This window comes from Neophocaena asiaeorientalis, unplaced genomic scaffold (assembly GCF_003031525.2).
Source record: "Neophocaena asiaeorientalis asiaeorientalis breed wild unplaced genomic scaffold, Neophocaena_asiaeorientalis_V1.1 scaffold264, whole genome shotgun sequence".
NCBI classification, from domain to species: Eukaryota; Metazoa; Chordata; class Mammalia; order Artiodactyla; family Phocoenidae; genus Neophocaena; species Neophocaena asiaeorientalis.
This window is the reverse complement of record NW_020185332.1, coordinates 2,087,788-2,099,838: the sequence shown is the minus strand read 5'-3', so window position 1 is coordinate 2,099,838 and position 12,051 is coordinate 2,087,788. Positions and strand designations below refer to the sequence as shown.

At 48.1% G+C, this 12,051-nt stretch overlaps 1 protein-coding gene across 1 annotated transcript in view; it reads left to right on the top strand.

Annotated features, from left to right (window-relative positions):
• The window catches only part of ANKDD1A (ankyrin repeat and death domain containing 1A), a 36,809-nt gene that overhangs the window by 17,741 nt on the left and 7,017 nt on the right, over positions 1-12,051 (top strand). Inside the window, 5 exon segments of the mRNA XM_024735302.1 lie at positions 3,140-3,238; positions 3,780-3,878; positions 6,766-6,864; positions 10,042-10,140; positions 11,560-11,655. Of these exon segments, the coding sequence (XP_024591070.1) occupies positions 3,140-3,238; positions 3,780-3,878; positions 6,766-6,864; positions 10,042-10,140; positions 11,560-11,655 (492 nt within the window).

Below are 12,051 nucleotides of genomic sequence, written 5' to 3'. Positions count from 1 at the left end.
CCAAGACACAGTTTCTTAATCAAGGAATTCAACCACAATCCTAGGAAAGAGCTGTGAGCCAATGTGGGGAGCCAGGATGGCAAATCTGATAGGTTGGTAGTGATGCCTGGAGTGGGTTTGAGCAGGGCTGTGATTCCACTGGGGATGTCTGTTGCTGGGGGGAATGGGGAGGAGTTGGGGGACGGTAGCCACATGCCTGCTGGTTATTTGCTTTCTTTGTGTTTTAGTAATCTACTATGATTATGGCAAAAGTAGGATGAGACCGCTGAGGAGGGAGCAGTTCATTCAGGGTGGAGAGCTTATAAGCAGGAATTCACCTATCTGAGAATAGATGAGGGGTTGGGACCCAAGGGGACTACCCTACAAATGACTTGTATCAATGGACCATTGCGAATCATTAGGCAAATGTGTTGCAGCAAATTCTAAACAGTGCTTCCAACAAAGGGAAGAATTCCACTGTTAATTTTCTGATTAATATGCTTGGCTAGGATACAAGGAGTTCTGTTTACAAAGCTAGTGACAGAGCTCACAGACCAATGAATCACAGGATCTTAGATCAAGGGCCAGTTCAACCTTCTCGTTTTACAGATGTGGAAGCTGAGGCCCAGAGAAGGGGATACTGTAGCCAAGGTCACACAGCAAGACAGAGGTCGAGCTGGGTTTGGAGCCAGCATCCTGATGCCCCCCTGTGCTCCTCCTTCATCAGGCTGCCTCCTGCGGCCCTGAGCCCTGGGGGTCTGCACCAAATCTGTCCACCCACACTCAGCCTTTCAGGATGAAAAGGCTAAGTTAGGTTCTGAGATTCAGATCAGGCTGATTTCCTTCATTTCAGAAACACGGGCGGAGCAGGTTGTGCTCTGTGCCAGGCCCTGAGCCAGGAACTGGGAGTACGGACAGGGGTAAAGCATGACCCTTGCCAGGACACATCTACCCAGGAGGCAAAAAAAAAAAAAAAAAGATGTACTCAGGGCCCCAAGAGAGCAGAAGCACCAAACTAGAAAGCAAGAAAAGTTCAGCTTTGGTGAACTCACCCAGAATCTTGCAACCAGAAATGCTAGGAAGAAGCTTTTAAAATTACATGTCCCTGTTAAGTGTTGTATTTTCCAATGAGGAATGTTTTCATTTTGAATTTCATCTGGGGAGAGGGCACAGTACGCTTTTCAAGGCTTTGGGCCACTGAAGGCCTGACTCGTGCTAGGACCCGCCAGCCCGTGTAGGGGGACAGACCTGTCAGAACAGATGACAACATACCTCACACTGCAGGTGCTATGGTAGGGAGGCATTGAGAGCCCGGAGAGAGTGATTAATTCCTTCGGAAATGTCAAGGAGAGGCTGACAGGGCCCCACAGAGGTGGAGAGGCTGGATGTCCCCACGGGTGGAGGGGAGAGGCCAGGTCCAAGGCCAAGGCCTCCTTCCACCCAGCCCCCTGTCCTGCCTGGGCAGAGTGTGAGGACCCTGGCAGGGGGTCCGTGCCATCTGCAGCTTCAAAGGGTAGGAAGTAGATATTTATAATCCAGAAGGAAGAGGGAAGCCCTGCCCTGTTTCCACAGCTCTGCTAACTGGGGGCACGTGCCAAACCCCAATGTTCACACACTTCCTTCCGGTCTCTTTGAACACAGAGACTTCAGGCTGTGGCTACACCGCCCACAGCCTGACCCTTGCCTGCTGTGGCGAGCCGACCACGGAGCGGGTGGGAGAAGAGCCGAAAAAAGCTGTTGAGGGGATTTTTAAAACTTAATTGTATTTATTAATATAATATAATGATGATCATAAAGGAAATGTAGATGCTTCCTCCTTGACCCTGTAAGATAGTTATAGCTGTTTATGTGTGTGTGTTTATCTATCATGGGGGCAGGGTATGTTTTTAACTACTTTAAGTACTGCTTTGGCTTCTGTATGTGTTCACATCCTCATTGGGCCCTTTATAGATATCTGTGCCTAAACTGAACGTCTTCTGGGGAAGGTACTGAGACAGGCCAGGGCAGAGGAAAGCACTGGTTCAGCTCGATCGTCCCCATGGCCTTCTGGGCATGATACATGGCTGAAGCTGGGTCCTCCCTTGTGGGTGCTTTTGTGGGTCCCTCCAGGGTCCTTGTCCTGGTCCCCCATCTGTGGTTCCTCTGTAGGGACATACCTTTTCTCGGGCTGGCCACGTCCAGCTGCCACTTCTTCCCTGGGGCCCCTTATCCTCCTGCAGCAAGTTCCCTTTAAAGACGATCCCAAATAGGCTGCCCTCTGTGGGACCACTTCCAACACAAAGAACACTGTGCCCTTTGCCCGCCCAGTGGAGCCCCCTCTCTTGGCTCTGTCACTGTCACCTTTAGACTTCTCAAGGGTGAGGCTGCTCCCGATCCTCTGGTTCTCGAGTTCCAGGAGACACAGGTCAAGCTCTCCATCACATTATGTATTATCATTGAACAAATATCTACTGAGTGTCTGTCACATGCCCAGGCCCTATTCTAGGCACTTGGGGAAATTTCAGAGAACAAAATGGACAAAAATCCTTGCCCTTGTGATGCTTATTTCCAGCCAATAAACAACAAGCATAGTATACAAGTGGATTGTAGAGGGTGTTAGGTGGTCAGTGCTATGGGGGGACAGGAAAAGCAGAGCAGGGTAAGGGGAACAGGAGGTGGGAGTTGTGGTTTTCAGTATTGTGGTCACGGTGGGCTGCACTATTCAATGAGAAGCTGACATCTTGGGCAAAGGCGCAGGAGGCGAGCGATTGGGCCGTGTGGCTGCTGGGCACAGCCTGAGCACAAGGAGAGTCTCTGGGGCTGTGGCCTGAGCAGAGAGAGGGGATGCATCCAGGGTCACCGAGTTGGGACTGGCTTTAGACTGGAGCATGGAAAAATAGGGATTTAAAAAAAATTTTTTTTAAAGTAATATGTCCGTCTTAAAGTGTACGAAAAGAGACCAGAACTTGGCCCTTGAAAGTGCCCCTGGTTTTTTGGTAGTTTTTGGCACAGTTCTCAGAGCAGGGTGGCATTGGCCCAGCGTGCAGGGCTGCAGCTCGTCACCAACTTGCTCTATAACCCTGGACATGTCTCCCCTCTCTGGATCTCAGCTCCAGCGGGTCCCCAGGGCCTGCAAGGGTCTATGATTCCACTGACCCCTCAGGAGCCCTTCTCCCTGCAGGAGGGGAACACAGCCCTTCACCCGGCTGCCCGCTGGGGCCACCTGGCAGTGCTGCAGCGACTCATGGACGTCAGGCTGGACCTGGAGGAGAGGAATGTGGTGAGTCACCACCTGGAGGATGCAGAGATGTGTGACACTGGCTTGCCCCCTGCCTTCCAGGAGCCCGCAGCCTGTGGTGCAGCCTGATTTCCCCTGGTAGGGGCTCTGAAGCCAGGAGCGAGGACGTGTTCTCAAACAGCCCACGGGGAAAAGATGAGCAGCAGCACAAAACTCCAGGCTCGGTGGGGCACCGGGCCTGAGGGATCACGGAGCAGTCATACGCACAGTGTGCGTTCAAAGAAGGGAGAGGTCACTGTGGCCAGGATGGAGTAGGAGGGAATAGACAGAGCAGGGATGAGGCAGCTTGGAGGGCAAGGAGAACACGAGCAGAGCTGTGGCGGAGGGAGTGAATGCACCATATGCCCCTCAAGGTGAGAATCAGGGGCGGGGCTCAGGGAACCACAGATCACCAGGTCATGTCTGCAGTAGCAGGGAGGGGAGAGCTCAAAGAGCCCTGGAGCCCTGGCAGAAGGGGTGTCCTCCGGTCTCGGGCTCTGGCCTCAGCCTCCTGCCATCCTCACACCGCTCCCCTGTGTTTCAGGAAGGTGTGACTGCCCTGCACGCAGCTGCTGAAGGGATCCATCCCGACTGTTTGCAACTCTTCCTCGGGGCCGGGAGTAGCGCGAACGCCCTCACCCAGGTAGCCGGGCCTCCTCACGACTGGTGTGTGCCCTCGGCTGCCTGCAGAGACGTGACTGTGTCAACTGTAGGAGCCACGATGATTCCTGAACATTGTGTGAACAAGGCTGTGAGGGAACAAGCTCAGCTGTTGAGCTCTGTGACTTTGGGCAAGTTACTTAATCTCTCTGAGCCTCGTTTCTCAACTATAAATTGGAGGTGATATATACTATTTTATATTGCTATGAAGGCTAAATACCTAGCATATTGCCTGGGACATAATAGGAGCTCAGTACCCGTTAGTGTCTTATTGCTGTGCATGTGACAGTTCACAAAGCCCTTTCATAACTATTACCTCAGAAAAATTCCCCCCATTTTACAGATGAGAGAGGTTCAGTGACTTTCCCAGGTCACAAGTTGGTAAGAAGCAAAGCTGAGTCTGAAAAGCCTATTCCCCTGACTCCAGAGTTCATGGCCTGAAACGTTTGCCTTGCCCATCGGGGGTAGGGGTGGGGTGTCCGCAACATGAGGCCCACACCGCAATTAGAGCCGGAGCCTGGGTGTGACTCTGGCCTCTTTCTCCCTTACCATTGCACTCTGTGAGTTGGCCATTAGAAATTCTCTGTGTCCTTGAAAAGGGGGTTGTGGCCTTTCTTTAGGTAGGAAGTTGGTGTTTTTGTTTTGTTTTGCTTTTTATTTTTAGATCAGTGACAAATACTCTTTCTTGGCTGGTTGAACAGCTGCAGAGTCTGGAATTCTCTTTTTGTTCTAAATTTCAATAATGTAGCAAAAATAATATTAATAGTGAATAATATAAATAATAGCAAAAATAGTTTAAAAACAGAGGAATGAAAATGATATGCTAAAAATATTTAACACAAAAGAAGGTAGTCAAGGGGAAACAGAACAAGAAAAAGCAAGAGACATTCAGAAAAAAAATAGCAAAGGGAATTCCCTGGTGGTTCAGTGGTTAGGACTTTGCACTTTCACTGCCGAGTCAGGGAACTAAGATTGACAAGCTGGGTGGAGGCGCCGGAAAAAGAAAAGAAAAGAAAAGAAAAGAAATAGCAAAATGGCAAATGTAAATATAATAATAATATAAATCGTAAATTCCCTTAAATGTGAATAATGCTTTATAAACCACAAAACATTTAATTTGCTCCCCTGGAAGGTGTGGAGACTACTACCCCAGGGACATAGCGGGGGACATTACAGCCAAGAGGGGGAAAGTAGCTGTCCCGGGGCACCAGCCGTGTCCTTCTGTTGCTGGTGAATTTAAGGTTCTTTCTTCATTGCAAAAGAATTTGGAGACGAAGTGATAGGTAAGAATCAGATTTATTTAGAGAGAAACACACTCCACAGACAGAGTGTGGACTATCTCGGAAGGCAAGAGGCAAGAGGCTTCGAAATATGGCGTGGTTAGTTTTTATGGACTGGGTAATTTCATAGGCTAATGAGTGGGAGGATTATTCCAACTATTTTGAGGAAGGGGCGGGGATTTCCAGAAATTGGGCCACTGCCCACTTTTTGGCCTTTTACGGTTAGCCTCAGAACTGTCATGGCGCTGGTGGGTGTGTCATTTAGCGTGCTAAGGTATTACGGTGAGCATATAATGAGGCTCAAGGTCTACTGGAGGTCGAATCTTCTGCCATCTTGGACCTAGTTGGTTCTCATTAGTTTTCATCGTGTACTGTGGCTATGTCATTCTTTTTTTTTTTTTTTGCTGTGCGCAGCCCTCTCACTGTTGTGGCCTCTCCCGTTGCGGAGCGCAGGCTCCGGACGCGCAGGCTCAGCGGCCATGGCTCACGGGCCCAGCCACTCCGCGGCATGCGGGATCCTCCCGGACCGGGGCACGAACCCTTGTCCCCTGCATCGGCAGGCGGACTCTCAACCACTGCACCACCAGGGAAGCCCATATGTCATTCTTTTAAAGGTTGTGCCCTGCCCCCTTCACTCCTGTTTCACTTCCATCAGCAAGGTGTTGCTCCTTAGTCAGAAAGGCCCTTTCTCTGTGCCCAGCACTAGGCACTGGGAGGGGGCACAGACAGGTCATGCCATGGCCACCTCCCCGGCAGTAACAGCACAGGAGCTTAGAGACTCAGGGGGTTAGATCCAGCTGGTGGTCGTTGGTGGCTTGGAGCTGCCCACCTCACCGGCTCTCGTGCTCCAGCCTTGACTTGAGGTTTCTGGCAGAGGCCACCGTCTATTCCGACACTCCCACCTCTGGCAGTGTCGTGCAGCAGGGTCTCTGAGGAGGGGGCAAACCCAAAGTGGTTGCATTTCCCACAGGGAGGTGGATGGATTCCCACCCACCCTGTAAACTTGCTCAGACTCGACTTTGGGAGGGTGACCAACTCATCCTGGTCTGCCCATACTGCCTGATTTTAAAACAGAAAGTCTCGCATCCAGGGAACCTTCAGTCCCAGGCAATCTGGGACAGTTGGTTACCTAGTGGGTCCTGCCTGAGATGAAGTCTCATCCAGGAGGAAGCCCTCCCTCTGGCCCTGCCAGGCTCCTCGGTGGATGTGCTTAGACCAGCTCCAGCTGGACAGTACATGCTGGGTGGGATTTGCCCTGTACAGGTAAATCTTATTGGTCCCCCTCCTTGAAAACCATCTCCTCAGCATCTATACTCCACGTGTCTTTACTGGCTAAGGAACTGTGAAGGCTTTGGCCTTTGTTCCGGAGTCTGTGACTGGAGGTGAGGAAAATCCTGAGACCATAGTGAACTCCTTTTACTAGTCACCAGGCCTGGGCAAGTCATTGATTTCTCCTGCCTCAGGGTTTAATGGGGATAATAGTCCCATGGGGGTTGTGAGCTGTGAATGGGATAATGAATCTCAAAGTGCTTTGTAAACCCTGCTGTGAGGGGTCCTTAGGATGCTGCATTGATGCCTGTTTCCCTCTAGAAAAAGCAGAGCTGCTTCCACTACGCAGCCCTCGGTGGCTCTGAGGACATGGCCTGGGCCCTCGTCCATGCAGGAGGAAGCACTAACGTGGCTGATCATGTACGTGTGGGGCCTGGATGGAAGGGGGGGAGGCAGGGGATACACTGCCGAGTCTCCCAGGACCTCACTTCTCAAAATAGAAATGGAGAACAGATTAGTGGTGGTGGGGGCTAGGGATGGGGGCGTGGGGCAGAGAAGGGAGGAGGGTGTGGTTATAAAGGGACTATACAAGGGACCCTTATGGTGATGGAACTGTGCTGCATCTTGACTATGTAAGGGATACACGAACCTACACGTGTGATAAAATTACATAGAACACACATGTATACAAATGACTACAAGTGAAACTGGGGACATCTGAGTAAGATGGTGGGTATTATCAATGTCAGTGTTCTGGTTGGGATATTGTACTGTGGCTTTGTAAGATGTTACCATTGGAGTGGGGAGAACAGAGCAGATGGGTGTTGAGGGTGGGAAGAAGGCTTTTCACCAGATACCTTTGTTCTTTCTGGTTCTTTAGGTTTCTATAAATAAAAAGTAAACCAATGAAAAGCAGTACTTGCTCTCTTTCCACTCCCCTTTCCTACCACATTCCCACAGACCTATTTCCAGGACGATGGAGGCCATATCCAGCCTCCTTGGTTATTTTATCTCCGTGGCCTGCTGCTTCCTGGAGAGCCACCATTAGAGCTCTGATAAGTTTCCTAGCTCATCCGCGTTGTGCACTTGAGCCAGTTTCCAGTGTCTGCCCGTTCACTCTCACAGGAGACCTTCTTTTGGCCTGATTTTGATTTCACAGTTATCTAGCAATGATCTGAGGACACTGCTGAAATTCTGTGGTAGTTTTACCTAGGTTTTAAAATTTTTTTCTAGATGTGTTTCAGAATACTTTTTGTCATTTATTGCTATTTGGGTTTGGGATTACGTTAAGCCTGTAAATAATATAAGAGAAAATGGTCATCTTTGTACTATTTTATTTTTTCACTACAAACGTGTCTTGCCATTTCTTTATGTCTTCTTTTGAATCCCTCAGTGATGTTCTATGGTTTTTGTTTGCCTTTGTAATAGCCATTTTCAATTATACTCTTCATAGGTACTTTATATATGTTGACCGTCATTGCAAATAGACTATCTTTTTAAAATATGTCATTTCTTGTGGGCATTCAATACAGGAATGCTACTGACTTTGGTATTTTTATCTTCTATATGACTTTTCATTGATTTTGCTAGAGGGTTTTTTTTTTTTTGGTGAGGGTATAATAACTATTTTGACCTGTGTAGATATACAGTCACGTTGCCTACAAGTAATCGTATAGTTTAAATCTTCTTTTCCAATATCCATAAACTATTTTTTTCTGGCCTAAACTAGTAATGGCAGTCATGGGCATTTTTGTGGTATGTGTGTGTGTTCTGTTCTGTCACCTTTTGGTACTCAACATGTGAGGGTGTTTTTCCACAGTAAGTATAGATCTATCCCATTGATTTTTCTGGCTTTGTACTGTTCTACTAGATGTGTGTCACCATACACCTAGACAGAAGTTTGCTGTGACAGTATCTCCACTTTGTCATGTAGTCAGTGCTCACAGGGAACCACTGGAGATGGAGTCCTCCAGCCTTGAGTGAGGCCTTGGGTGAATGTTGGGTTTGGGTGAGACCTCTGTTCTGGTCCCGGCTGGCTCTCTCATTCATTCATTTCATACATAAATAGTTGTTGAGCACCTACCTAGATGCCGGGGGTAGAAAGTCCAGTAACACAGGGTCTCTATTAGTTACGTGTCCTTGGGTGTGTCATGTAAGTTTTATGAACTTATTAAGTGTTCTCATTTGTAAGGTGAAAGTACGAATAAGAATACCATTCCTATATACTTGCTAGGTTCATGTGTGGAGTAAATGAGATAGCAGAGAATCTTAAGGTGCTGTTGCTAGAAGGGACCTCAGCAAGCATCACTTGCCAGATGAAGATGACTTGCCCAAGTCACGTAGTGAGTTCCTGGCATGGCAAGGTCTCAAACTTGGGATTTCAGGCTCCCGCCCACCATGAGGATCAATTGTGGCCCAAGGGATTCAGGCTGTGGGCTGTAAATTCCTCAGGCCACTCATGTCATCCGAGATGTGAGAAGGTCCAAACTCAGAAGCACTATCTATACAGTAAGTGCCCTACACATGAACCAGTTCCATTCCGAGAGCATGCTCGTAAGTCCAATTTGTTCACAAGTCCAACAACGTTTGCTTGGATACCCAGCTAACACAATTGGCTGTATAGTACTATACTACAATATGTTTATAATACTTTTCACACAAATAATACATAAAAAACAAACACACAAAATAAAGAAAACATTTTAAATCTTACAGTCCAGTACCTTGAAAAGTACAGCAGTGTACAGTCCAACAGCTGGCATCCAGGGGCTGGCACTGAGTGGACAGGCAAGAAGAGTCACTGACTGGAGGGGGGAGAGGAGGTGGGAGATGGTAGAGCTGAAGGATCGTCAGCAATAAGAGACAGAGGGCAAGCTGCAATTTCACTCATGCCTGACTTTGACGGCAGAGGTTCTGGTTCCTTGCTGGATTCAATTCTATCTACCCTCTTTAAAAAATGATTCAGTGATGTCTGGGTAGTAGCTCTTTTTTTCTCGTCATACATGACACAGCAGCACTGGATTGCATTCGGAACGGCTGCTGCAACTTTCGTGTACCTTTCTGTGTTCGGGTCCTGTGCCTCAAAAACTAACAGTGGGGCTTCCCTGGTGGCACTCCCAAAAAAAAAAAAAAAAAAAAAAAAAGATACAAGTTGTCAAGTGAAAAAAAAAAAACTGACAGTGCCTCCTCAAATGAAGAAAATCCCCTCGCCATTTCCTGTGTCATGAATTACTTCGTTTCTTCAGTTACTTCTTCTTCCTCTTGTGTCTCTTTGTCCTTTCTCTGAGCCTCCAGTTCCATCAGGTCTTCATCAGTAAGCTCCTCGTGTTGCACAGCAAAAGTACTGTACAGTAAAGTACACAAAAGCATGACTAGTAGAGGATGCACGCATGTGACAATGTACGCCAGACATGTGAATTAATTTATGTGATCTGACACGCGCACGCACGCTCTCATCTTTGAAAGTTCGCAACTTGAAGGTTCATACGTAGGGAACTTACTGTACTCCTCCCAACTCCCATCTTCTAGCACCAGCCTGCAGCTGGGCAGTCCTGGGAGGGACCCATCAACTGATCTGTGCCTCTCCACCGCCCCCAGCAGGGCGCCTCTCCTGTGCACATCGCCGTGAGGCACAACTTCCTCATCCTGGTGCAGCTCCTCATCGACACTGGCAGTGACCTGGATGCCGTTGACAATGTAAGTGGCTGCAGAAACCATCTGGGCCCCATGGAGCCTCTGGGCACCCTCCCAGGTTGGCAGGGCTTGACTGTGGTCTACTAGCCTGGCCCAGAATTGAGGAATCACTCTTTCAGCTTGTCAAAAGTTGTTTGAATATTTGTTGAAGGTAGCATTATTTTATCAACCATTCCTCTATTTTGAACATTTGAGTATTTCCAAGTTTCTGTCATGATGTATAGAACACTGTGGTAAACATTTTGCTACATGCAACCTTTTCCTTTCATTGATTTTTTTTTTCCCTTAGGGAAAATTCCCAGGGCAGGGGTGACTGGGTTAATTTCGTATAACAAGAGGCCTCTGAGTCCTGAAGTTGTGATCAATCAGGAGCGTTTTAAAATCCCCATCCCCACAATCCACCCCCCAACCATACAATCCTCAGGGCCGCCACACACAACCACTAGTGGTGGAAAGCAATTTGACAGAATATAACATATACCTTTGAAATGGTCAGTATTTGCACGTCTGAGAATTGAGCCTCAAGAAATATATTAAGAGCTCATGCACCAAGATATCTGTTGTAGCAGTCTATCAGTTTTCATTTCAAAAAGGACCCCAAATACTTAATGAGAGAAGTGCTCGGTTAAATTATGGTATAGGCGTAGATAGGCTCTTATGGAGTTATAAAAAATGGTGTTTATAGAGTTTATAATATGCAGGAAGTTATACAGATGCAAAATGTGTACACAGGGTGAACTCAAATATGTAAAACCATAAAACTAAAAACATTCTGCATTAAAGAAAATACTAGAAGAAATGTACTAAGACCGTTATCAGAGGTTGACTTAGGTGGGATAGCGAGTGGTATTTTTTCTTTGTTCTTTCTACTTTTTTGTTATTTACTAAGTTTGCTGAGTATTATGTTTATGATTAAATCCAGTTTACCCTCCCACATAACTTCTTTTTTTAATATAAATTTATTTTATTATTATTATTTTTTTAATTTTTGACTGAGTTGGGTCTTCGTTGCTGCACGCGGGCTTTTCTCTGGTTGTGGCAAGCGGGGGCTACTCTTCGTTGTGGTGTGCGGGCTTCTCATTGCGGTGGCTTCTCTTGTTGGGAGCACGGGCTCTAGGCACCTGGGCTTCAGTAGTTGCGGCTCATGGGCTCTAGAGCACAGGCTCAGTAGTTGTGGCACACGGGCTTAGTTGCTCTGCAGCATGTGGGATCTTCCCGGACCAGGGCTCGAACCTGTGTCTCCTACATTGGCAGGTGGATTCTTAACCAGTGCGCCACCGGGGAAGCCCCACATAACTTCTTAGAGAAACTCTGTTAAGGCCCAGTTGGGAGTGTACCCACCTTAGTCCTGTCCTGGCTTTGAGCCACAGACCATCTCTACATGCTTTTCTGCTCTCTGTCCTCTTGGTTTCTTTTCCAGAGGCAGCAGACACCCCTCACCTTGCCGCCGAGCACGCCTGGCAGGACATAGTAGGTATTCTCCTCATTGCTGGGGTTAACTTAAACCTGAGAGATAAGGTACCTCTGCTCACAACCAGCCTCCCTTGCAAGCTTTCATGACTCCCTCTTTGCCAGAGATCCTGATGCAAATGCCTCCTGCTCCCAGAATGTTCAAGGCTTCCCATCTGTTATATATCAGCTCAAAGGCAACCTCCTCCAGGAAGCCTTCCTGCCCCTCCATCACCTTCCCCTGCGTCCTCTGAGGTCCCTCAGCACTTGGCCCACCCCTCTCCTGGTCCTTGCCTGTGATATGTTTGTCTTCTGTTTCATGGCCCCCATCAGACTTTGAGCTCCTTGAGTCATCTGCTGGGGAGAGGGGAAGAGAGCTAGAGGAACAGCATGTCACCACCCCACAACTCCGTACATGTGAAACAGGGTTGGGGGAAGCTTCCTGGGTCATGGTGCTTCTGGGGT